General features: G+C 45.4%; 1 protein-coding gene across 2 annotated transcripts; it reads right to left on the reverse strand.

Annotated features, from left to right (window-relative positions):
• Positions 1-1,623: 1,623 nt before the first annotated feature.
• On the reverse strand, positions 1,624-27,722 carry LOC118363878 (gamma-tubulin complex component 3 homolog). Of its 2 annotated transcripts, none has more exons than XM_052509287.1 (21): positions 27,477-27,722; positions 24,964-25,071; positions 24,419-24,486; positions 24,245-24,319; positions 22,210-22,430; positions 21,420-21,574; positions 20,545-20,657; positions 17,999-18,193; positions 17,736-17,862; positions 17,478-17,644; positions 13,784-13,894; positions 13,567-13,675; positions 12,706-12,895; positions 12,457-12,592; positions 11,668-11,736; positions 11,077-11,212; positions 7,572-7,660; positions 7,304-7,435; positions 6,629-6,769; positions 4,403-4,519; positions 1,624-3,551 (listed from the first exon to the last, which is right to left on the reverse strand). In XM_052509287.1, exons 1-21 carry the CDS (start codon positions 27,550-27,552, stop codon positions 3,390-3,392), a joined length of 2,697 nt encoding a protein of 898 aa, XP_052365247.1. In that variant the 5' UTR covers positions 27,553-27,722; the 3' UTR covers positions 1,624-3,389. The 2 variants fall into 2 exon arrangements, with proteins under 2 accessions (XP_052365247.1, XP_052365246.1); XM_052509286.1 differs by having other exon boundaries at positions 17,736-17,868; positions 27,477-27,721.

Raw genomic sequence — 27,722 nt, forward strand, 5'->3', positions numbered from 1 at the left:
ACACAGTTCTTACAGTTAAGAATCAAGGAGTTTAGAATTCTCCTGAACACAGTTCTTACAGTTAAGAATCAAGGAGTTTAGAATTCTCCTGAACACAGTTCTTACAGTTAAGAATCAAGTCATTATGAGTCAGTTCGTAGGCCCGGTCCAGCAGGCCGAATTAGCAGCGGAGATAGATGGAGCTAACTTTGGGGGGGATGGGGTGAGCTGTTTATTCCCTCTTCTTGCGGTGACATGTGTAGCCCAGGAGTATGCTACAGGAGCTCTAGTACGCTGGGTGAGCTGGAGACAAAGCGTTTCAGAAAGCTTATGAGCCTGTTAACGATATGTCGGTCAGATGGTGATGCAAATGGGAACTTAAGATAATATGGAGATTCATCTCTAATACTGTACATGAAAAAGGGACTATTACTTAACTGATTATCATTCATGCTTCGCTAGGCAGCTGTGTGTGATGCTGAAGGCACGAGGCTGCACCCCTCTCATGTATTAACCATGAGTTTTATGTGGTCACTCGCACCTAGTTCACGATGCATCACTGTCCTACACTTTATCATCTGCCGGATGATCACGCCTGCAGGTTCATCACAGGGTCAGTAAGGGACCTTCCAGAAATTAATACAGAGACATAGATCCATTCCCTCCGTGACTTTGATACGCAACAGACACACAGGCACCAGAACACAGACAACAAACAGGGATACTAATGAAACAAAGTGAGTTAGTGTCAAGAACAAAAACGCCATTCATCTCAATGGGGGGGGATAGTGTCATGGGTCTTGTGACGTGTCCAAATAAAGCCAGGTTGCAGTAAGACATGCATTGACATTGCGACACCTCTCCTACCAAATATATCGCCACTTAAATAAAGCTGCTCCGTGACTGTCTATTCTACTCCAACACACAGCAAAATGCATGAGAGCTCACTACGTGTCATATCGTGGATAGAAAAGTGAATCCACGGTTTCACAGATCAACATGAGCGATCAATGAATCGGTACTAAACGTCATTATCTCGCATTTATTGAGCTACACTGCCACCACGTGGTTAAATACTCAAACTCATTCTACCTCAAATATCTCAAGACAGCTCGTTGGAAGTGTCTAGCTAGCACAAGTGTAGATACTACTACTGTATACTTCAGTTATCTGTAATATTGTTTGTTTTCTAACCATGACAGTTGTCTAAACATGATTTACTTACTAGATTCAAACAAGCGGGAATTGACATTGACAAGTCTGTGCGTCAAGTTTGACCTACCTAGAAAACATTATCTGAAGTCTGCCCCGTTTATGTCGACTACTTTCCCCAAGTTTCTGAAATCACTTCGATGTTAACTACTTAAGTAAATTTACCTGCTATATCGTGGATTTCCACTGTATAACTTCACATGCGTTCTGCTGCGTTCTCGAAATCCAGCACAATGGCCAAGTCACATGCCCCCTTCAAACTAATTAGGCCTGAACTCAGAATGCATCCTGCAAGAAGAAAAAAAACTCACCGGGAGCGTGATGTATTAAATTTAATTTATTCGAAAATATTTTTTTTTTTTTTAGACAAAGGTCCTCATATAGTCTACTTAGAATGCACCCCTGAATCTGACCAAAAAAAAACGAAGTACAAACTGTAAAAAAATTGACTTTATTATTAAAGAGATGACAGGATGTTTGTGTCCATGGCATGTCATTTCTATACATCTGTGCTATACAATGGACAGGATTTACAGACAGAGGTCTTCCAGTAGCATCTTCTCTTGGCACGCCCTTATGAGAACTTGTGATTGGAAAGAAAGACAGGGGAGCCTGCTGGGAGAGGTTAAAACACTAAAGGGTGCATCTCTAATGGCGCCCTATTATGTATGGGGCCCTATTATGTATGGGGCCCTATTATGTATGGTGCCATTTAGGACGCAGCCAATAGCTTCCTTGCCTCCTTTCCTTCATCTGCTCTGCTGACAGGTGAATGAAAGCAAGTCCTGGTAAGCATCTTCCATATCGCTTTCGGATCAGTGAAAAGGGAAGGGAGGTGAGGAAGCCACCTCTGACTATTGAGATGCACCCGAATACTACAGTATACTCCATCACAGGGGGGTTTTGAATGGCTAGTTATGTCACCATTCCACTTGTAGGTTCTTCAAGGTTTAATGTCGCAGTATGACAAAAGTATTTTCCCAGGTTTGTCTGAATGGTCAGAAGAGGAAAGTGGCATAAGTTGGGTGCAACACGTTTGACAAATCTGTCTTGTACAATTAAGGAATTGAGCTGGTTCAACATGACAGTTTGACATGCAGAACAGAGGCCATAGTCTGCAAGGAGAATCAAGAGAAACCCAGTTAAATAATACAAAACACCAATAAAATCCTAACGTCCGTCCGTCTTTTAGCCTTAGGGGCTGTGGGCATTGTTCTTGACTCTCGTTAGAGGTGGGTGGGAGCCTGCTGTGTTGGTTCCATAACACAGTTGTTAAACAGCTATAAGTGTTTATTAACAGTTATAAAACACACCGCAGACTTTAAGACACTGGTATGAAAAATAAACAAACGTCAGTCAGAAAAACAAAACAAAATATTCACAGGACATCTAAACAAACCAATCAAATCAAGACATTCTGTTCATTATCAAATGTACAATATGAAATTCACACGGTGATGGTAGCCTATCAGACACCTCAAAGAGGTGAGGATGAACACTGCTGGAGGCTGTAGGCAGACTACTAAAATGACAGGCTTCTAAAACCACACCTCCCAAGAGGGGACTGTGAAAGAGTGGGAAACGTGGATGTGTGTGTGTGTGTATGGTGAATTTAGCGTGTGTGTTTGTGTGAGTAATTTGCCAATGACATTAGGGAGGAGGCAGGGTTTCAAAATGTTCTGTTTGTTTATGTCATAGTGAAATGAATCCCAGTTAGCCCTATTTGTCTTGAGGTGTTAAAATGCAGGGCCAAATGGAATCTGTGAAGTCACCACATCATCCTCTTATTGTGCGTTCAAGACAACTGGGAATTCAGAAAAAAACTAAATCATGACGTCAGTGATCATCAGGTCGGAAAGTCAGAACACTGGAAAGAGGCCCCGAGTTCCCGACTTGGAATTCCTAGTTGGATGACCGCTCAAAACAGGTTTTCCAAGTTGGAGCTTGTTTTTTACAGAGTTCCTAGTTGTTTTGAACGCGGCATCATCTCCACCTGGCTCTATTATGATGTCATCACAACAGATTCTGTCTGGCTCTTTTGTGATGTCAATGTTCTGTCTGGTTCTATTGTGATATCATCACAACATATTCCATCTAGCCCTAATTTGATGTCATCTTCATGTCATATATAAATACTATCAAGGCAGATTCTGTGTGGCTCTCTGTCCCCATGCTGTGACATGGTGGTGTGCGTCAGGTCAGATGTTGGAGGGCCGTCGGCCCCTGGTGGTCCCCAGCGAGGCCCTCAGACGGGGATCTCTGGCCCGGTAGTGCTCGTTGAAGTCCAGTCTGAAGCTGAGGAAGCGCAGGCTCTCGTCTGGACTAGTCATTATCAGCACCAGGAACTGCTGCACTATGCCCTGAGAAGGAGCACAACCAACCACAGATATTATCCACTGAACACTACCACAGACAACCAGACGGTCCTATCCACTGAACACTACCACAGACAACCAGACGGTCCTATCCACTGAACATTACCACAGCCAACCAGACGGTCCTATCCACTGAACACTACCACAGCCAACCAGACGGTCCTATCCACTGAACACTACCACAGACAACCAGATTGTCCTATCCACTGAACACTACCACAGACAACCAGACGGTCCTATCCACTGAACACTACCACAGACAACCAGATTGTCCTATCCACTGAACACTACCACAGCCAACCAGACAATCCTATCCACTGAACACTACCACAGACAACCAGACGGTCCTATCCACTGAACACTACCACAGACAACCAGATTGTCCTATCCACTGAACACTACCACAGATAACCAGACGGTCCTATCCACTGAACACTACCACAGACAACCAGACGGTCCTATCCACTGAACACTACCACAGCCAACCAGACTGTCCTATCCATTGAACACTACCACAGATAACCAGACTGTCCTATCCATTGAACACTACCACAGATAACCAGACTGTCCTATCCACTGAACACTACCACAGCCAACCAGACTGTCCTATCCATTGAACACTACCACAGATAACCAGACTGTCCTATCCATTGAACACTACCACAGATAACCAGACTGTCCTATCCACTGAACACTACCACAGATAACCAGACTTTCCTATCCATTGAACACTACCACAGATAACCAGACTGTCCTATCCACTGAACACTACCACAGATAACCAGACTGTCCTAGTGAAAGCCACTGTGGCAGTGAGAAGAGAGTAAGACCCATACCTGGTAGAAGTGTGTTAGTATCCGTAGCTGAGAGCGCATTTTTGGTATGGTCTCCTGGAACTCTTGGATCCTCCTGTTCTCCTCTGCCTCCTGTTCAGCAGTCACGCCCCACTCACCCTGAAAACACACACACACAGACAGGCAACATTAGAGGTGTCAGGTTTCAGACAGAACTTTGTTGCTGCAGCATCAGTGTGGTATCAAAGTGTGGTACCAGAAACCCTAGACCCACTCCAATTTAAATACCACCGCAACAGATCCACAGACGTTGCAATCTCGATTTCAGTCCACACTGCCCTTTCCCACCTGGACAAAAGGAACGCCTATGTGAGAATGCTATTCAATGACTACAGCTCAGCGTTCAACACCATAGTGCCCTCAAAGCTCATCACTAAGCTAAGGACCCTGGGACTAAACACCAACCCTCTGCAACTGGATCCTGGACTTCCTGACGGGCCGTCCCCAGGTGGTAGGGGTAGGTAACAACATCCGCCACAATGATCCTCAACACAGGGGCCCCTCAGGGGTGCGTGCTCATTCCCCTCCTGTACTCCCTGTTCACTCATGACTGCACGGCCAGGCACAACTCCAACACCATCATCAAGTTTGCCGATGACACAACAGTGGTAGACCTGATCACCAACAACGACGAGACGGACCTCCTCCCTGTAGGCTGAGACCTGGCCGTGTGGTGCCAGGACAACAACCTCTCCCTCAACATATCAAGACAAAGGAGACGATTGTGGACCACAGGAAAAGGAGGACCGAGCACACCCCCATTCTCATCGACGGGGCTGTAGTGGAGCAAGTTGAGAGCTTCAAGTTCCTTGGTGTCCACATCACCAACAAACTAACATGGTGCAAGCATACCAAGACAGTCGTGAAGAGGGCACGACAAAACTTATTCCCCATCAGGAGACTGAAAAGATTTGGCGAGAGTCCTCAGATCCTCAAAAGGTTCTACAGTCGCACCATCGAGAGCATCCTCTGGTTGCGTCACTGCCTGGTATGGCAACTGCTCGGCCATCCGACTGCGAGGCACTACAGAGGGTAGTGCGTACGGCCCAGTACATCACTGGGGCCAAGCTTCCTGACATCCAGGTCCTCTATACCAGGCGGTGTTGGAGGAAGGCCCTAAAATTCTCCAGCCACCCTAGTCATAGACTGTTCTCTCTGCTACCAGACGGCAAGCGGTACCAGAGCGCAAAGTCTAGGTCCAAGAGGCTTCTAAACAGCTTCTACCCCCAAGCCATAAGACTCCTGAACATCTAATCAAATGGCTACCCAGACTATTTGCATTGCCCCCCCCCCCCTCTCTTTTACACCGCTGCTACTCTCTGTTGTTATCATCTATGCATAGTCACTTCAATAACTCTACCTACATGTACATATTACCTCAACTAACCGGTGCACATTGACTCTGACACCCCCTTGTATACAGTCTCATTATTGTTATTTTACGGCTGCTCTTTAATTACTTGTTACTTATATTTCTTATTCTTATCTGCATTGTTGGTTAGGGGCTCGTAAGTAAGCATTTCACTGTAAGGTTCTATTAGGCGCATGTGATTAATACAATTTGATTTGAAAGAGTAACCAGTGCCATCTCTTCACTTCAGTAAATTATTAACTAACACCCATACTAAACTGTTACAGATTCCCACTCTATGACCCCAGCATTCACCCCATAGAGACATGACCTTCAATGTCTTCTCTACTCGCATACTTCTCATTCATGTAAATACACTCAACGCCTCATTATTTAAAGTTAATATAAAATCCAATATCCCCCCCATCACTGACCAACAGCTTCTGTCACCCCAAACTCTCTTACCTTGGACCTCAGTCTTATTTACAAGCTATTAAAAGAGAAACTTGGCAAACGCCGAGGCTGTGTTTGTTTTTCTAACACTTAAGTGTTTAATAGTCTGATGCTCAGGACCTGTTAAATCAATAGAATGACAACACCACCAGCAAGGCCAATGGCCATTAAGGGGGGAACTTGAGTTGGCCCCTGGCTGGGTTCCAGACGAACTTGGAACAAACAGGACATGGGACTCTGAAGACTACATGGCCCTCCAATTGCGCTCTATAACTAAAAGTGATCATCACTATAAGTAGTTGAATTGGGCCAGTAGACACCGGTACTGAATACTGTTACGGTCACCGTAACAGCCCTAAGTGCTGGCACTCATTTCAGTCCACTTCAAGCCCCGATCCTTCTACCTCAGAATCCCTCTGCTTCTTCCGCTCCTCGTACTGCAGCCGCAGGGTGAGTTCCTCCAGGGCAGAGCGGTACAGAGAGTCCTGGGCACTCTGGAACTCTATGATCTGGTCAAAGATCGCCCTCAGCTGGTTCAACAAGGACTAGCGGGAAAGAAAAACATGGTAGATGACATTAGAGTTTATTAGTCACATGTACAGGGTCGCAGATGTAATAGCTGGGTCCAGGGAAATTCTTAAAGGGATACTTAGAGATTTTGGCAATGAGGCCCTTTGTCTACTTCCCCAGAGTCAGATGAACTCGCTGATACCATTTGTTAAGTCTCTGCGTGCACTTTGAAGGAAGTTGCTAACTACCGCTAGCGCAAATGCTAACTAGCGTTACCCATAGACTTAGTCATTGTGCTATCAGCTAGCATGCTAGTAGATACCCATAGACTTCCAGTCATTGCGTTAAGACTAGTTAGCATTGGGTCACAAAACTACCTTCAACTTCCTTCATACTGGACACAAAAACATGAAAGTTTTTCCACAAGTTCATCTGACTCTGGGGAAAATAGATAAATGGCCTCATTGGCAACATCCCGAAGTATCCCTTTAAGCGCCAACAGGGCAGGTCAAAGAGAAGTGGACGTCAGTAAGTGCCTGTTAGAGTGTATGAGCATACGTGTGTCTCACCCTGCTGTTGGTGTCCAGTAGGCAACGGGAGATGACAGAGTCTAAGAATCCTTCGTGGGCAGCGATGATGTGGTCTAGATCCTGGGCCTTCTCTACCTTGTTCCATAACTCATCCCAACAACACTCTAGCACCTGTATACATACATACACACAGAGACCCAGACAGCCAGAGACCCAGACAGACAGGGGAGGAGGGAGCGTGTGAGAGGAAGAGGCAAGGTGAACTCAGTGGTCTCTAGATAAATTAATGAAAAGTACAACCCCTGACCTCAAAGGTGATGTAGTACTGCATCTGGTGGATGAAGTGGACCATCTCATTGGCCAGGATGTGGCACTGGTGCAGCACGCCAGACAGCTCTGTAACACAACATCTAACATGTTACCCTGGCTGCCTTATCGACAGCTCTTCGGTACACGACTCCCTCTGCTGGAGGTGAGAGGGAACTGCATGGTTGTGTGTATGTCAAATCAAATTTTATTTGTCACATACACATGGTTAGCAGATGTTAATGCGAGTGTAGCGAAATGCTTGTGCATCTAGTTCCGACAATGCAGTAATAACCAACAAGTAATCTAGCTAACAATTCCAAAACTACTACCTTATAGACAAAAGTGTAAGGGGATAAAGAATATGTACATAAAGATATATGAATGAGTGATGGTACAGAGCGGAATAGGCAAGATACAGTAGATGGTATTGAGTGCAGTATATACATACGAGATGAGTATGTAAACGAAGTGGCATAGTTAAAGTGGCTAGTGATACATGTATTACATAAGGATGCAGTAAATGATATAGAGTACAGTATATATGTATACATATGAGATAAATAATGTAAGGTATGTAAACATTATATTAAGTAGCATTGTTTAAAGTGGCTAGTGATATATTTTACATCATTTCCCATCAATTCCTATTATTAAAGTGGCTGGAGTTGAGTCAGTGTGTTGGCAGCAGCCACTCAATGTTAGTGGTGGCTGTTTAACAGTCTGATGGCCTTGAGATAGAAGCTGTTTTTCAGTCTCTCGGTCCCAGCTTTGATGCACCTGTACTGACCTCGCCTTCTGGATGATAGCGGGGTGAACAGGCAGTGGCTCGGGTGGTTGTTGTCCTTGATGATCTTTATGGCCTTCCTGTGACATCGGGTGGTGTAGGTGTTGTGGAGGGCAGGTAGTTTGCCCCCGGTAATGCGTTGTGCAGACCTCACTACCCTCTGGAGAGCCTTACGGGTTGTGGGCGGACCAGTTGCCGTACCAGGCGGTGATACAGCCCGACAGGATGCTCTCAATTGTGCATCTGTAGAAGTTTGTGAGTGCTTTTGGTGACAAGGCAAATTTTTTCAGCCTCCTGAGGTTGAAGAGGCGCTGTTGCGCCTTCTTCACGATGCTGTCTATGTGGGTGGACCAATTCAGTTTGTCTGTGATGTGTACGCCGAGGAACGTAAAACTTACTACCCTCTCCACTACTGTTCCATCGATGTGGATAGGGGGCTGTTCCCTCTGCTGTTTCCTGAAGTCCACAATCATCTCCTTAGTTTTGTTGACGTTAAGTGGGAGGTTATTTTCCTGACACCACACTCCGAGGGCCCTCACCTCCTCCCTGTAGGCCGTCTCGTCATTGTTGGTAATCAAGTCTACCACTGTTGTGTCGTCCGCAAACTTGATGATTGAGTTGGAGGCGTGCGTGGCCACGCAGTCGTGGATGAACAGGGAGTACAGGAGAGGGCTCAGAACGCACCCTTGTGGGGCCCCAGTGTTGAGGATCAGCGGGGTGGAGATGTTGCTTACCCTCACCACCTGGGGGTGGCCCGTCAGGAAGTCCAGTACTCAGTTGCACAGGGCGGGGTCGAGACCCAGGGTGACGAGCTTGGAGGCGAGCTTGGAGGCCACTATGACGAGCTTGGAGGCCACTATGGTGTTAAATGCCGAGCTGTAGCCGGATGAACAGCATTCTCACATAGGTATTCCTCTTGTCCAGATGGGTTAGGGCAGTGTGCAGTGTGGTTGAGATTGCATCGTCTGTGGACCTATTTGGGCGGTAAGCTAATTAGAGTGGGTCTAGTGTGTCAGGTAGGGTGGAGGTGATATGGTCCTTGACTAGTCTCTCAAAGCACTTCATGATGACGGAAGTGAGTGCTACGGGGCAGTGGTTGTTTAGCTCAGTTTCCTTAGCTTTCTTGGGAACAGGAACAATGGTGGCCCTCTTGAAGCATGTGGGAACAACAGACTGGGATAGGGATTGATTGAATATGTCCGTAAACACACCAGCCAGCTGGTCTGCGCATGCTCTGAGGGCGCGGCTGGGGATGCCGTCTGGGCCTGCAGCCTTGCGAGGTTTGACACGTTTAAATGTTTTCCTCACGTCGGCTACAGTGAAGGAGAGTCCACATGTTTTGGCTGCGGGCCGTGTCAGTGGCACTGTATTGTCCTCAAAGCGGGCAAAAAAGTTATTTAGTCTGCCTGGGAGCAAGACATCCTGGTCCGTGACGGGGCTGGTTTTCTTTTTGTAATCCGTGATTGACTGTAGACCCTGCCACATACCTCTTGTGTCTGAGCCGTTGAATTGAGATTCTACTTTGTCTCTATACTGACGCTTAGCTTGTTTGATTGCCTTGCGGAGGGAATAGTTACACTGTTTGTATTCGGTCATGTTTCCAGTCACCTTGCCCTGATTAAAAGCAGCGGTTCGCGCTTTCAGTTTCACGTGAATGCTGCCATCAATCCACGGTTTCTGGTTTGGGAATGTTTTAATCGTTGCTATGGGAACGACATCTTCAACGCACGTTCTGATGAACTCGCTCACCGAATCAGCGTATTCGTCAATGTTGTTGTCTGACGCAATACGAAACATATCCCAGTCCACGTGATGGAAGCAGTCTTGGTGTGTGGAATCAGATTGGTCGGACCAGCGTTGGACAGACCTCAGCGTGGGAGCTTCTTGTTTTAGTTTCTGTCTGTAGGCAGGGATCAACAAAATGGAGTCGTAGTCAGCTTTTCCGAAAGGAGAGCAGGGCAGGGCCTTATATGCGTTGCGGAAGTTAGAGTAGCAATGATCCAAGGTTTTTCCAGCCCTGGTTGCGCAATCAATATGCTGATACAATTTAGGGAGTCTTGTTTTCAGATTAGCCTTGTTAAAATCCCCAGCCAATGAATGCAGCCTCCGGATATATGGATTCCAGTTTGCAACGAGTCAAATAAAGTTCGTTCAGAGCCATCGATGTGTCTGCTTGGGGGGGAATATATACGGCTGTGATTATAATCGAAGAGAATTCCCTTGGTAGATCATGCGGTAGACATTTGATTGTGAGGAATTCTAAATCAGGTGAACAGAAGGACTTGAGTTCCTGTATGTTGTTATGGCCACACCACCTCTCGTTAACCATAAAGCATAGTTAGCCCCGCCCCTCTTCTTACCAGAAAGATGTTTGTTTCTGTCGGCGCGATGCGTGGAGAAACCAGCTGGCTGCACCGACTCTGATAGCTTCTCTCCAGTGAGCCATGTTTCCGTGAAGCAAAGAACGTTACAGTCTCTGATGTCCCTCTGGAATGCCAATGCCAATGTCAAGAGACTGGACATTGGCGAGAAGTATACTGGGGAGTGGTGCACGATGTGCCCGTCTCCAGAGTCTGACCAGAAGACCGCTTCGTTTCCCCCTTTTACGAAGTCGTTTTTTTGGGTCGCCGGCTGGGATCCATTCCGTTGTCCTGGGTGAAAGGCAGAACACAGGATCCGCTTCGTGGAAGTCATATTCTGTGTGTGTGTGTGTCCTCACCTGGCATGCTCTTAAGCAGCTTGGCGTTGCACATCTGTCCCTTCCAGATGTCGGTGAGGATGTACTCCATACGCTTGGCTCGCCACAGGAAGTTGAACACCCGCAGGTAGTGGCTCATGCACTCCCGTGTGAACACCTGCCACAGCCAGAACCAGCGAGAGAAACAGAAAGCAAGAAGAGAGACAAAGGAGACAGAGAGATACACCAAATTAGACAGAGAGAAAGACAAAGGAGACAGAGTGAAGAGAGAGAGACTGCGTGAACACCTGTCACAGGGTAGCACAGCATTTACACATGTTCTCTCACCACATCACAGAACAACACAAAACCAGCCAGCACTTGACTTCATCTAACATGGTTGACTGGTGGCCTGTGAATGAACATGTATAACAGAACAGAAAGAAACAACGTTCTGATGCTCCAGGTGGGCTTTTATGGATGAATGAAGAGAGAAGAGGAGAAGCTTATTGGATTGTTTGCGAGGGTGTGTGTGTTTGCATGTGTGTGTGTGTGTGTGTGTGTGTGTGTGGAGAGAGACAAGGCAACACCAGATAGGATGGTATGTGTATGTATGTAAAGTGTTGTGGTTACCGTGGCGATAGGACCCTCTACGTGGTAGTCTAAACTGAAGACATCCCAGCCCGTATCTCCGGGAGACACCTTCAGAAGGAGCACAGATGAGTTGATGACCAGGCTTTAGTTCAGAGGGATAACATGGTGCCAAGTTGACAGTTTGAAATCTAATAGGTGTACATCCAGCATCCAGACATCAACCATCTAGGCTTCAGTTCAGAGGGCTAACAGTCTTGAGCCACGGGTTACTAGGTTGTGTTTCAAACCTCTGACTCAATACCATTGTAGTAATGGTATGAGCTGCAGCCCATGACAGTAGTAATGGTATGAGCTGCAGCCTATGACAGTAGTAATGGTACGAGCTGCAGCCTATGGCAGTAGTAATGGTACGAGCTGCAGCCTATGCCAGTAGTAATGGTATGAGCTGCAGCCTATGGCAGTAGTAATGGTATGAGCTGCAGCCTATGGCAGTAGTAATGGTATGAGCTGCAGCCTATGGCAGTAGTAATGGTATGAGCTGCAGCCTATGACAGTAGTAATGGTATGAGCTGCAGCCTATGACAGTAGTAATGGTATGAGCTGCAGCCTATGACAGTAGTAATGGTATGAGCTGTAGCCTATGACAGTAGTAATGGTATGAGCTGTAGCCTATGACAGTAATAATGGTATGAGCTGTAGCCTATGACAGTAGTAATGGTATGAGCTGTAGCCTATGACAGTAGTAATGGTATGAGTTGTAGCCTATGACAGTAATAATGGTATGAGCTGTAGCCTATGACAGTAGTAATGGTATGAGCTGTAGCCTACCTCCAGCAGGCGTACGTCCAGTCTCTTGAGGATCTCAGCGTTGTCATACTGGGCGTTGGTGGCCCTCACGGCTGTCTCCAGGATGCCTGTCAGGTTGTGTTGGTACAGAGTGGTGGCTGGGCGGGCCAGCTCTGGTCTGAAGGGACAAACACTAACGTCAATATATATGACATGTAGGATGGAGTGGGTGGGTGTGTATTTGTGCGTACCCATCTGTCTATACACCTGTGTGTGTGTGTGTGTACGAACTTTAGCAGGTCCATGAGGTGGCGTATGAAGTCTCCCTGGCCCAGCAGCAGGTATCGTCTCATGGCCTGCAGGTGCTCCAGCAGCAGATAGTTCTGGTTGAGGACATTCAGCAGGTACTTGCTGGTTTCAAAGTAGGCTGCATCTATCTTTCCCTGGAACGCCCCCTCCAGGTCTGATAACAGCTCTGCAGCTACAGAGAGAGAGTTATTATCTGTGGTCATTATGTGGGTACTGGAGTTGGCACTACATGATGCATATTAAACTCATCTCTCAGACCGTTTTCTGAACTCTGTATCTATAAGTCAAGATAGAGTCTGCATCCCAAATAGCACTCTATTCGCTTCATAATGCACTACTTTTGACCGGGGGCTTCATAATGCACTACCTTTAACCCTTAAGGTTATGGTCAGAAGTAGTGCACTATAAAAGGGAATAGGGTGGCATTTGGGACAGACAGGGTAAAAATACAACCCAACCCCTCCCCTTCCAACGCCAGTCAGTATGCAGTCATTCCCCTCAAGGACGAGGCTAAGGAAGGAACTGTAAAACCATTGATCAGCGACGGAGAGAGGAGCGAGACTAAATCCAGTCGATACGACAGTAAGTACCATAACAGTACAACCAGTTCTGATGCCAAACAGATCAATACGGCTCTGCTCTCACTAGCTACAAACACTACTATGGCAAGACCAAGGCTTCTCTACTCTGTCGAAAGACACTGCCTGCTGAATACACACTCTCTGGAGGTATATTATGTACAAATGTGTACCAAACACCAAATGCCTGTGTTGTATTGAGCTAGCCACTGTCAGGCCCCTTTCACAGTGTGTTGGGGTGGGGGAGAGAGGTCAGAGAGCGTACCATCTTTGGGGGATTCTGTAGACTTGGAGGCCGGGGTGATTTTCCCTGGTGAGGTTCTGTCATGGCACACCTGATGCAGGAAGTTAATGGACTTCCCAATGAGCAGAACCTACAGAGACAGAAGAGAAAGAGAGAGCGAGCAAAAGTGACATGTGAATGCAAAGTTGGTATTTTCTACGTTGAGGATGAGATAATTGGTGTTCGTGTGTGTGTCTACCTTGCGGGCCTGGTCCATGGTGATGAAGGTGGGTATCATGGACTTCCTCAGTGAGTACTTGTCGTGCCACAGTCTGTCTGTCTTCACCGTGGGGTCAGACGCCACAAAGAACTACAGGGAGAGAAATCCCCATCACAATCACACCTTAAAAGACAGGACTCAACTATATCCGAACAACACAGGAGATTACTACAACAATGGATACTTATTACAGTAATGGAAAGAAAGTGAATGGTGGTTCCATCTCTCAATCATGATCTTGATCGTCACTGAGCCAGTGGTTCAACTTGAAAACCAAAATGGATGCCGATAAGTAGACATCAGTGTTACAAGGTGAGGACTTCTCTCCTAGGGGGTACAACAAGGGGGATTGAAAAGCCTTTTAGTAAACAAAAAGTATAGATAAAGTTTGATTTTAATTTCCGCTCTTCTTGTCATAATGAGTGTTTACAGTGTAACGCCACCTCCCAGCCGCCCCCTGGGCTGACAGAGGTGCCTGTAAGCTTCAGAGCCATACCCTCATTCCCCTCTGCTGGGAACGAACAGCTCCATAACTATCACTTAGCCCTGCTACGGGGAGGGTCAATACAGGGGGCTTAAAACCAGTGTGCCCTTTGAAGCGTTCCCTTCTGAGAATAGCTCGGCAGTCGGTATTGAAAGCCGCTACAACTCTCCTGTGCTCTGTGCTTGCCCAATCAGCACTTAGTCTCAGGTAGACGGAGTCTGAGAGGGCGATTCAGCAGCAGGTGCATTAGGACTAGATTCACGGTCTTCTAATGTCCTGTAGTGGAGACAGGGAGATGGATGGAGAGCAAGGACAGAGATAAGAGGTGAGAGAGAGAAGAGAGGGCCATCACTCAGTTCCCCATTACCGTTCTCTCATTCATCCTCATTTGGAAGGCCGCCGTACCCCTCCCCCGACCCCCTTTCCCTCCATCTCAGCTCAAAGATTAACCTGTCTGTCTGAGTCCACTTCAGCCTGAGCTCAGCTACTACCATCCGGACTCTGACCTTGACAAACTAAAGGAAGTGTGTGTGCATTATATTTAAGCAATAAGGCACAATGGGGTGTGGTATATGACGGGCTGTTCTGATGTACAACGCATCGCGGCGTGCCTGGACACAGCCCCTTAGCTGTGCCTTATTGCTATTATAAACTGGTTACCAACGTAATTAGAGCAGTAAAAATAGTAAAAATAAATGTAAAAGCTGTCATCAAGGCCACCCTAGTTTGAGAAACAGACTCATTACAAAGTCCTCAACTGGCAGCTTCAGTAAATAGTACCCGCAAAACACCAGTCTCAACGTCAACAGTGAAGAGGCGACTCCGGGATGCTGGCCTTCTAGGCAGAGTTCCTCTGTCCAGTGTCTGTGTTCTTTTGCCAATCTTAATTTAAAAAATTATTGGCCAGTCTGAGATATGGCTTTTTCTTTGCAACTCTGCCTAGAAGGCCAGCATCCTGGAGTCGCCTCTTCACTGTTGACATTGAGACTGGTGTTTTGTAGCCTGTCATCGAACCCACAAATGCTGATGCTCCATATACTCAACTAGACTAAAGAAGGCCAGTTTTATTGCTTCTTTAATCAGTACAACAGTTTTCAGCTGTGCTAACAAAATTGCAAAAGGGTTTTCTAATGATCAATTAGCCTTTAAAATGATAAACTTGGATTAGCTAAGACAACGTGCCATTGGAACACAGGAGTGATAGTTGCTGATAATGGGCCTCTGTACACCTATGTAGATATTCCATTAAACATCAGCTGTTTCCAGCTACAATAATCATTTACAATATTAACTATGTCTACACTGTATTTATGATCAATTTGATGTTATTGTCACGGACAAAACAAATTGCGTGTACACACACACACACACACACACACAGTTGAAGTCGGAAATACATTTAAACTCAGTTAACAATTCCTGACATTTAATCCTTGTGAAAATTCCCTGTCTTAGGTCAGTTAGGATCACCACTTTTTTTTGAGAATGTGAAATGTCAGAATAATAGTAGAGAGAATTATTTATTTCAGCTTTTATTTCTTTCATCACATGCCCAGTGGGTCAGAAGTTTACATACACTCAATTAGTATTTGGTAGCATTGCCTTTAAATTGTTTAACTTGGGTCAAACGTTTCGGGTAGCCGTCCACAAGCTTCTCACAATAATTTGTGTGAATTTTGGCCCATTCCTCTTGACAGAGCTGGTGTAACTGAGTCAGGTTTGTAGGCCTCCTTGCTCGCACGCGCTTTTTCAGTTCTGCCCACAAATGTTCTATAGGATTGAGGTCAGAGCTTTGTGATGGCCACTCCAATACCTTGACTTTGTTGTCCTTAAGCCGTTTTGCCACAACTTTGGAAGTATGCTTGGGGTCATTGTCCATCTGGAAGACCCATTTGCAACCAAGCTTTAACTTCTTGACTGATGCCTTTCAATGTTTCTTCAATATATCCACATAATTTACCTCCCTCATGATGCCATCTATTTTGTGAAGTGCACCCGTCCCTCCTGCAGCAAAGCACCCCCACAACATGATGCGCCCCCCCGTGCTTCACGGTTGGGATGGTGTTCTTCGGCTTGCAAGCCTCCCCCTTTTTCCTCCAAACATAATGATGGTCATTATGGAATAACAGTCCCAATTTTGTTTCACCAGACCAGAGGACATTTCTCCAAAAAGTACGATCCTTGTCCCCATGTGCAGTTGCAAACCGTAGTCTGGCTTCTGTGTGGAGGTTTTGGAGCAGTGGCTTCTTCCTTGCTGAGCGGCCTTTCAGGTTATGTCGATATAGGACTCGTTTTACTGTGGATATATGGATATAGATACTTTTTTACCTGTTTCCTCCAGCATCTTCACAAGGTCCTTTGCTGTTGTTCTGGGATTGATTTGAACTTTTCGAACCAAAGTGCGTTCATCTCGAGGTGACAGAACACGTCTCCTTCCTGAGCGTTATGACGGATGCGTGGTCCCATGGTTTTTATAACTGCGTACTATTGTTTGTACAGATGAACGCGTACCATCAGACATTTGGAAATTGCTCCCAAGGATGAACCAGATGTGTGGAGGTCTACAGTTTTTTTTCCCCTGAGGTCTTGGATGATTTATTTTGGTTTTCCCATATTGTCAAGCGAAGAGGCACTGAGGTTGAAGGTAGGCCTTGAAATACATCCACAGGTACACCTCCAATTGACTCAAATGATGTCAATTAGCCTATCAGAAACTTCTAAAGCCTTGACATTTTCTGGTGTTTTCCAAGCTGTTTAAAGGCACAGTCAACTTAGTGTATGTAAATTCTGACCCACTGGAACTGTGATGCAGTGAATTATAAGTGAAATTATTTGTCTGTAAACAATTGTTGGAAATATTACTTGTGTCATGAACAAAGTAGATGTCCTAACCGACTTGCCAAAATTATAGTTTGTTAACAAGAAATTTGTGGAGTGGTTGAAAAATGAGTTTTAATGACTCCAACCTAAGTGTAATGTAAACTTTCGACTTCAAATGTATGTATGTATGTATGTATGTATGTATGTATGTATGTATGTATGTATGTATGTATGTATGTATGTATATATATATATATATATATATGGTGTGTACATTAAATATATGGTGTGTGTATTAAATATATGGTGTGTGTGTATTATATATATATGGTGTGTACATTAAATATATGGTGTGTGTGCGCGCGTCACCTCATGGTAAGTGTCCTCCAGCTCTCCGTCGTAGATCCAGCGGTAGAGGAAGTTGAGGATGGGATGTGACACCAGGCTGAGGATGTGCTGCACCAGAGCTCTCATCTGAGGGTCCCCTGTCTTCCCATAGGCATGGACTGCTGATGCCAGTTCCCCTCCCTTCCTCCCTACACACACACACAACATTTGAACCACACACAATATTTAAATGGATTCTTTGATGGTACCAATCAGCAGGCGCCACAGACACAACTCTACCTTGGCAGAAGTCAACGAGGGCAGCCAGGGTTTTGAGGCGGACTTTAGGGTCGTAGGTCCAGACTAGGAGACGTCTGAGGGTCAGACTGCTCTCCACTCCCAGGTTCACTCCCTGGTCATCTTCCACCTGCAACTGTCAAACACATCTTTACATGTCCTGTAGCCTACATGGGCTTTTCCTCTTGAAGGGCTAAGAACAAAGTTCATTCACTTGAATAAGGCAGTACAGTGTTTTGAGAGGTGGAGAAAGGTGTGTGTCTTACCTGTGAGTGCAGCACTGCCAGAAGTCTGTAGTACTCCTTCAGTTCCTGATGCAGGGAGGCACAGAAGCTCTGTCCCACCAGGCCGAAGGCTCGGTCCAGACTGCGCGAGTCAGTGTACTTCCTGATCTTGTTGTGGAGCCAGCCCAGCTCAGCCAATCGGCTACTGGTGTCCCTCAGAGACTTACAGAGCACCACCTAGGGACACACTGGAGAAGTTACGACAGGATAATGCACACACAGGCATAAAATACAGGGAATACTGTGAATATCTGTCAAAGTAACCCATTTAATCTGTGAAGGGGTTGCCAGGTTGGTAGTTAATTATCCCCGTGTGTACCATCTGTCCTGTATGGCTCCCCACAGACAGGAGACACTCACAATCGGAAAACTGGCCTCTCCTGCTGCCAGGCTACCATTCAGTCACTCACACACAAGTACGCCACAACCCCCCATGACTACAGCATCACCAAAGGAACAGCAGCTCCACTCTTCAGCCCAGAATCATGAACAGGAACACATCAGCTGTATTATTAGAGCCCTTTGCCAGTTGGAGGACCATTCCAATTCAATATTCATCCCTTTCACACCTGTTTGTTCAGAACTAATTTCACTTTTTTTAAATGGTAGTCAGCGTGGCCCTTGTTCCACAGATTGAAGACATTCGCCAAGAAGCCTGGAGCCCAAACTGTCTGCGGTCTCTCTCTGCTGACGGAGTCGTCTTATGAGGACGAGGTGTTGATACTCCCAGTCTCTACTTTAGACAGAATAATAAAACATGATTGTTTCTAATAATGTTCCATTTCTGTATTCTGTTCTAATTATTCCGGGAAACAGTGTTAGATTGAATAGGGCTTATAGCGTAAATGATGACTTCAAAAAGACCTCAGGAAACACCCTTGACGGCTAGATTTGGCTCCAGTGTTCGCGTCCGATACAGTGATCCTAGGCCAGCGCATTGACAGCAGGCTATATAGAACGCTGAGAAGATGAAAGAGCTGAAACAGGTCGACTGTAATTTGTAGGAATATTAGAAGGGAGGAAAGTTGTAATGAATCCTTGATGGATGATAGAGGGACACCATCGATGTGGCTCCTAACCAAAGAGCCAACTATTGATCTGTCAAGCTTTTTACCCCTTTTAGAAACAGATCATCAGACTTGATGTCAGCAGCACTACAGCTGAATCTGAAAAACGCTGTCGGTCTACTACAGCCTTGATGTCAGCAACACTACAGCTGAATCTGAAAAACGCTGTCGGTCTACAACAGCCTTGATGTCAGCAGCACTACAGCTGAATCTGAAAAACGCTGTCGGTCTACAACAGCCTTGATGTCAGCAGCACTACAGCTGAATCTGAAAAACGCTGTCGGTCTACAACAGCCTTGATGTCAGCAGCACTACAGCTGAATCTGAAAAACGCTGTCGGTCTACAACAGCCTTGATGTCAGCAGCACTACAGCTGAATCTGAAAAACGCTGTCGGTCTACAACAGCCTTGATGTCAGCAGCACTACAGCTGAATCTGAAAAACGCTGTCGGTCTACAACAGCCTTGATGTCAGCAGCACTACAGCTGAATCTGAAAAACGCTGTCGGTCTACAACAGCCTTGATGTCAGCAGCACTACAGCTGAATCTGAAAAACACTGTCGGTTGGCCGGTTCTACAACAGCCATGATGTCAGCTAGCGATGAAACAGGGTAATCTGTCAATAACTGGTCTAGCTTGTATGGATGGAAGTACGGCGCTCTTCTACATTAAACATTTTAGTCATTTAGCAAGACGCTCTTATCCAGAGAGACTTACAGGAGCAATTAGGGTTAAGTGCCTTGCTCAAGGGCACAGACAGATTTGTCACCTAGTCAGCTTGGGGATTCAAACGAGAGACTTTCGGTTTCTGGCCCAACGCCCTGAACCTCTAGCCTACCTACCATGGTGCGTGTAAACACAACACGTTGACTAACATATACGCAGTGTACAAAACATTAGGAATACTCCATCACTTGTTAAATCCACTTCAATCAGTGTAGATGAAGGGGAGGAGACAGGTTAAAGAAGGATTTTTAAGCCTTGAGACATGGATTGTGTATGTGTGCCATTCAGAGGGTGAATGCGCCAGACAAAACACTGAAGTGCCTTTGAACAGGGGTAGGGGGTATGGTAGTAGGTGCCAGGCACAGGATTTTTCCACACTCAACATTTTCCTGTGTGTATCAAGAAAAGGTCCACCAACCAAAGGACATCCAGCCAACTTGACAACTGTGGGAAGTGTTGGAGTCAACATGGGCCAGCATCCCTGTGGAACGCTTTTGACACCTTGTAGTCCATGCCCTGACGAATTGAGGATGTTGAGGGCAAAAATGGGGTGCAACTCAATATTAGGAAGGTGTTCCCTAATGTTTAGTACACTCAGTGAAAGGTCAAATAGCTTATGAAGTTGGTTATCAGTTTTTGCATTCGTCTGGGAAATATTTCAGGAACAAGGGGCACAAACTGAAATACCAAAGACACCTTGGACATTGTTCACATATGACAGAATGTTCACGTCACCTTGGAGTCGATCTTGTAGCAGTTGTCTGTGTTGCTCATCTTAATGAACTTGCCGTCGATCCCCTGGAAGACATACAGGATGTCTCTGACCAGTGCAGCCTCACCAACCTCCGCTGGAGAGGAGAAGAAGAACGAGGGATTCAGAAAAACAACAAAAAGTAGGACAACATTAACGAAAGCCATGAAAGTTACAGTACCAGTCAAAAGTTTGGACACCTCATCATTCAATTGTTTTTCTTTATTTCTAACATTTTCTACATTGTAGAATAACAGTGAAGACGTCCAAACTATGAAATAACACATATGGAATCATGTAGTAAGCAAAAAAGTGTTGAACAAATCAAAATATATTTTATATTTGTTCAACACTTTTTTGCTTACTACATGATTCCATATGTGTTATTTCATAGTTTTGATGTCTTCACTATTATTCTACAATGTAAAAAATATTACACATAAATAAAAACCCTGGAATGAGTAGGTGCTGTATCTCTCTGTATATATATTTAAGTCAGCCCCCAACCCTGTCAGAGGAGCACCAAGACAAATTAAATACCAGGAGAGCAACTAAACGGTTTATGAAATGAGGCGATTATGTGAGGTGCTTCTTCCTGCAGAACAGGAACATTTCATTGCAGACTTGGTACATTTCCCTCCGACCTAATCTCTTTCTGTTTAATATTGAGTATTCAGTTTGCAGAGCCACTGTGCAGAGAGCAATGTGTTTTTTACCATTACAGGCCCCCTGCCCAACTTCTGCCTACGTTACAAAATGTCCTCCAACCGTGAAGCCTGTCCCAACTACGCCATGTAGTTCCATACACAAAAAGTAGGCTTATACATCCCAACAATGTCAGTCCCCACCCCCAACTCACCAGTGAGGTCCCCGTCATGGCGTGGCCTGGGGGCCCGGGTGGACAGGGGTGGGGGGCCGAGCGGGGCCCGTGAGGTAGGTGCTAGGGCGGAGGTGTTGGGGAGGGCCCACGCCAGCCGAGAACCCAGCTGCTGCCCTGCTGTCTGGGGTGGATGTCTGGAGAGAGCAAAAATAGAAATGTTTAATGGACCATTTTGTATGTTTACATCCGTGTAACTATAGACATTTTTTCTCCCCCTCGACATGCATAACTCTTCCCCTATACATGTTGGTTCTCCTAATGCAAACTGTCTTGTAGGACCATTACCACTAATAGCCTGTTAATGAGGGACTCTTGCCTTTCGACAGCAGAGAATGGCTTTAGAGTCACACCACTGTAGCGATGCCTCAGCTCCAAATGACTTTTATAGTGTTGATGATGATCCATTCAACCACCCACTAATCAGATACTTACCCTGGCACTAGACGAGTATAGCCAGACTAATTATACACAAGTGCTTGTGGGGTTGTGGAGAAGGACATGCATAATTGATGCTCACAACGGAATGGAAATACCCTGCTACAACAAATGGCTACAAAGAAAAATATTTTTTTAAACATGTCCTACTAATTTAAGACCCCTTCATATTCTGAAGGTTCATTGGTTATGCAGGTGCGGTGCTGAGCTACAAACGCATGCACTCCCTGCGAGTCCACAGGAACAACACTGAAGAAAGTCTAGAGTCATGTACGACTGACTATGGAGTCCTGGGTGCTGACCGGACAAACAGGGTTCCATCAATTGGTCTTACCCAGCCAGCAGGGGCTGAGGGGTGGGTGTGGGCCCGTTGAGGGAGTACACCCCCAGGCTGCTGATGCCACTGGTGCCCATGCTGGTGGAGATCTGGGAGCCCCCGGGCCCCGAGCGCTCGGGGTAGCTGAGGGGCAGGCTCCCGGGCCGAGTGCAGTAGAACGGGGTGGAGTGGGCGTCCCGGGGGAGGGCCTGGGCAAACAGCGCCCCATAACTGCCAACCTGGGAATGACACATGCTATCAAATCAATGATGTATCAATTAAATAATCAAATGTGGAATAATATAGAACATTTACTACAATAGCTATTTCTGCTATTAATGGAGTTCTACAGAACTAACATGGCCGCGATGGAATTACTGTTTGTGATGATGCAGTCTGGAGGATAATAATGCTTTCATTTTCTGTATCTACAGTACCAGTCAAAAGTTTGGACACACAAAGGTTTACCTTTATTTCCAACATTGCAGAAAAATAGTGAAGACATCAAAACTATGAAAAAACACATATGGAGTCATGCAGTAACCAACCATTTTTTTTTCTTTTAAACCAAATATATTTTATATTTGAGATTCTTCAAAGTAGCCACCCTTTGCCTTGATGACAGCTTTGCAAACTCTTGGCATCTCTCAACCAGCTTCATGAGGTAGTCACCTGGAATGCATTTCAATCAACAGCTGTGCCTTGTTAAAAGTTAATTTGTGGAATTTCTTTCCTTCTTAATGCATATGAGACAATCAGTTGTGTTGTGACAAGGTAGGGGTGGTATACAGAAAATAGCCCTATTTGGTAAAAGACCAAGTCCATATTATGGCAAAAACAGTTCAAATAATCAAAGAGAAACGACAGTCCATCATAACTTTAAGACATGAAGGTCAGTCAATACGGAAAATTGCAAGAACTTTGAAAGTTTCTTCAAGTGCAGTCGCAAAAACCATCAAGCGCTATGATGAAACTGGCTCTCATGAGGACCGCCACAGGAAAGGAAGACCCTGAGTTACCTCTGCTGCAGAGGATAAGTTCATTAGAGTTACCAGCCTCAGAAATTGCAGCCCAAATATATGCTTCACAGAGTTCAAGTAACAGACACATCTCAACATCAACTGTTTAGAGAAGACTGCGTGAATCAGGCCTTCATGGTCGAATTGCTGCAAAGAAGCCACTACTAAAGGAGACCAATAATAAGAAGAGACTTGCTTGGGCCAAGAAACACGAGCAATGGACATTAGACCGGTGGAAATCTGTCCTTTGGTCTAATGAGTCCAAATTTGAGATTTTTGGTTACAACCGCCGTTTCTATGTGAGAGTAGGTGAACGGATGATCTCCGAATATGTGGTTCCCACCGTGAAGCATGGAGGAGGTGGTGTGATGGTGCTTTGCTGGTGACACTGTCAGTGATTTATTTAGAATTGAAGGCACACTTAACCAGCATGGCTACCACAGCATTCTGCAGTGATACACCATCCCATCTGGTTTGCACTTAGTGGGACTATCATTTGTTTTTCAACAGGACAATGACCCAACACACCACCACGCTGTGTAAGGGCTATTTGAACAAGAAGGAGAGTGATGCAGTGCTGCATCAGATGACCTGGCCTCCACAATCACTCGATCTCTACCCAATTGAGATGGTTTTGGATGAGTTGGACCGCAGATTGAAGGAAAAGCAACCAACAAGTGCTCAGCATATGTGGGAACTCCAACAAAACTGTTGGAAAAGCATTCCAGGTGAAGCTGGTTGAGAGAATGCCAAGAGTACAAAGTGGTCATCAAAGCAAATGGTGGCTACTTTGCAGAAATCTAAAATATATTTTGATTTGTTTAACAGTTTTTTGGATACTACATGATGCCATGTGGGTTATTTCATAGTTCTGATGTCTTCACTATTATTCTACAATGTAGAAAATAAAAAAATAAACAAAAACCCTGGAATAAGTAGCTGTATCCAAACTGTTGACTGGTACTGTATATATAGCTATGGTTAGTGTGTGTGTGTGTGTGTGTGTACTATGGTGTAATGACAAGTATACCCACCCTGGACGGTTTCCTGGGGTCCTCACATAGACTGAGCAGCAGGTATAAGACAGACCACCTGTGTTTCAGCACCCCCTGTTAACGGAAAGCAAAACACAGATTCTCAATTGGTTCTCCTTTCAAAGCCAATACAAGTATGCATATGCACCAGGGTATTTGGAACAGAAGACTGACCTGAGTCTGCAGCTTTCTGTGGAGCTCAGAGAACAGGGCAGCGTCACCCTCTCTCCTCTGCTTCAGCACTGGAGAACCAAAGGACAAGACAAACAGAATCAGACCACTAAATAAACTGACATAGACCAATTCCAAAAACACAAGTTGATTAAAAGGGGCTAAACTCCACTCTTAAAAAGGGTAAGTGCTTTTTTAAACTTTACTATGCTTAGCGATCGATAAGATGGTCAGTAGTGGCATTACTCCGACTACAAACAAAATGTATTGAGATTTACTATTATGGAGACTCTTAACAACCGTATTTCTTTATTGTCAAATGTACCTTTAACACGAGACAGAAAAGCTCTACTGGGAAAACAACAACAAAAGACCACATTAACAAAGGATGCATGTTTGCAAAGGTAACAGAGAAAGTGCAAACCAGTGATGTGCAGATGCGACTTTCGACTGTCAAGATGGACCCTCAAAGAGGATTCACGCGGCAAACCTGTCCAGTTTAGGTCACTCCCATTATTGTATCTATTAATAGGTCATAGGTCACTCACGTTCTTTTTTGATCTTCTCTGACACTAGGAACTCATCCCTCTCAATGGTGGGAGCATAGTTACTCCCGACGACTCTCACAGCATACTGGAACTGGTGGGCTACTTCAGCTGAAATGTGAAATAGGGTTGAGTTGAAGTATCGAGCATGGAATATCGGCTTTTCCTAAACCATGTCACGACTGGTGAATGAATCTTTCAGACTGGTTCAAATCTTACAGATGCAGAACGTTTCCCCTAAATCAGTAGCTAGCTCCCAATCTTACACTTTCTGGTGGTCACAAAACGTGGCGAAACATGCCTTCAATTGTGCAGGCAATACTACCACATTTACATAGAAAAATAGCCGAAATGTCCCTTGTCTATCACCAATGTTTCAAATATATATATATATATACATACTGCTCAAAAAAATAAAGGGAACACTTAAACAACACAGTGTAACTCCAAGTCAATCACACTTCTGTGAAGTGACACTGCAACACTGATTGACAATAAATTTCACATGCTGTTGTGCAAATGGAATAGACAACAGGTGGAAATTATAGGCAATTAGCAAGACACCCCCAATAAAGGAGTGGTTATGCAGGTGGGGACCACAGACCACTTCTCAGTTCCTATGCTTCCTGGCTGATGTTTTGGTCACTTTTGAATGCTGGCGGTGCTTTCACTCTAGTGGTAGCATGAGACGGAGTCTACAACCCACACAAGTGGCTCAGGTAGTGCAGCTCATCCAGCTGCGAGCTGTGACAAGAAGGTTTGCTGTGTCAGTCAGCGTAGTCAACACCGTGCAGGACGTTTGGCATTTGCCAAAAAAACACCAAGATCGGCAAATTCGCCACTGGCGCCCTGTGCTCTTCACAGATGAAAGCAGGTTCACACTGAGCACATGTGACAGAGTCTGGAGATGCCGTGGAGAACTTTCTGCTGCCTGCAACATCCTCCAGCATGACCAGTTTGGCGGTGGGTCAGTCATGGTGTGGGGTGGCATTTCTTTGGGGGGCCGTACAGCCCTCCATGTGCTCGCCAGAGGTAGCCTGACTGCCATTAGGTACCAAGATGAGATCCTCAGACCCCTTGTGAGACCATATGCTGATGCGGTTGGCCCTGGGTTCCTCCTAATGCAAGACAATGCTAGACCTCATGTGGCTGGAGTGTATCAGCAGTTCCTGCAAGAGGAAGGCATTGATGCTATGGACTAACCCTAACCCTGAATCCAATTGAGCACATCTGGGACATCATGTCTCACTCCATGCACCACAGACTGTCCAGGAGTTGGCAGATGCTTTAGTCCAGGTCTGGGAGGAGATCCCTCAGGAGACCATCCGCCACCTCATCAGGAGCATGCCCAGGCGTTGTAGGGAGGTCATAAAGGCACGTGGAGGCCACACACTACTGAGCCTCATTTTGACTTGTTTTAAGGACATTACATCAAAGTTGGATCAGCCTGTAGTGTGGTTTTCCACTTTAATTTTGAGTGTGACTCCAAATCCAGACCTCCATGGGTTGATACATTTGATTGCCATTGATAATTTTTGTGATTTTGTTGTCAGCTCATTCAACTAAGTATTTAATAAGAATATTTCATTTATTCAGATCTAGGATGTGTTATTTTAGTGTTCCCTTTTTTTTTGAGCAGTATATATATATGTATGTGTGAACTTACTCTGCCGATTGTCTATGGTGTTGGTACTTGAGACAATATCCACAGGAAAGTATTATTAAAATTACTTCAAAACGCGGTTCTGTGTGTTTGCTCATGATCAAGGCACGTGACAAGACTGTAAGTACATGCATACTAACAGGTGTTGAGCATGTGCCAGGTGATAGAAAATTAAACTTAAGTACCTGCGCTCTAAAAAGTCGGGTAAACAATACTTTCGGGTGAATATTTTGTCTCATATTTCGAGCAGCTGAAAGACTAGCTGCACAGACACCGTAATTGTATTCAACATTCTGGCTTGTAAGAAAAATGTCCACGATTGTGCAGTGCTTTGTTTCAGACTGTATACTAAGAATTGGTATCAAAGTCAGATTTATTAGGCAAACTTTCTGGCAGCCTGGCAAGCCAAGCTGGCTATCCCTAACTAGCTAACTTACTTGAACAAGGCGTGGTTGGACTGTTGTCAACCGTATCTGCAGCTACCTATATGTAGCTATGACACTTTTGGTAGTTAGCTAGTTAAAACCTTGGATGTAGCCATCACCTAAATACAAATAAGGGTCGAGCTAACGTTAGTTAGATGGCTAGCTAGCTGGGGTCCATACATAGCCTACCATCTCTGACTTGGCTGGCTAGGTGTACAGTTACTAGCTAGCCTAAGCTAACTAGCATTGGCTGTCACACAAACTTGACTTAACTAAAACGTAGTTAGCTACTGTAGCTAGATGGCGAGCTGAACGCTGGTATACAACTCATATCAGCATCACTGTTAAATGTTAGCTAGCTAGCAACAGAACAGGCTAGATGCACATAACCGCGCCTGGGCAATCTAACTAGCTAGCATCATAGCTACCTTCGCTCTTCCCAGTGATCCTGCAGCAGAGACTTTGGAGGAGGACGTTGGGGGACTTTTGATCTAGGGCAGCCATTGCGTGGCAGTCTTTAGTTTTCCTTATCAGACGCCAGCGATACTACTGGATGCAGTTGTACCCACTACGATTGTTCTTGCTTTGGGTTTTCACTCTCAGTAACAGCCATTTTAACGGAACCCGCCGAAAGCGTCCTGACTGGAGGCGTTGCTAGCAAGAAGAGATGGGAA

The sequence above is a fragment of the Oncorhynchus keta genome, unplaced genomic scaffold (genome assembly GCF_023373465.1).
Source record: "Oncorhynchus keta strain PuntledgeMale-10-30-2019 unplaced genomic scaffold, Oket_V2 Un_contig_433_pilon_pilon, whole genome shotgun sequence".
Lineage (NCBI taxonomy): Eukaryota > Metazoa > Chordata > Actinopteri > Salmoniformes > Salmonidae > Oncorhynchus > Oncorhynchus keta.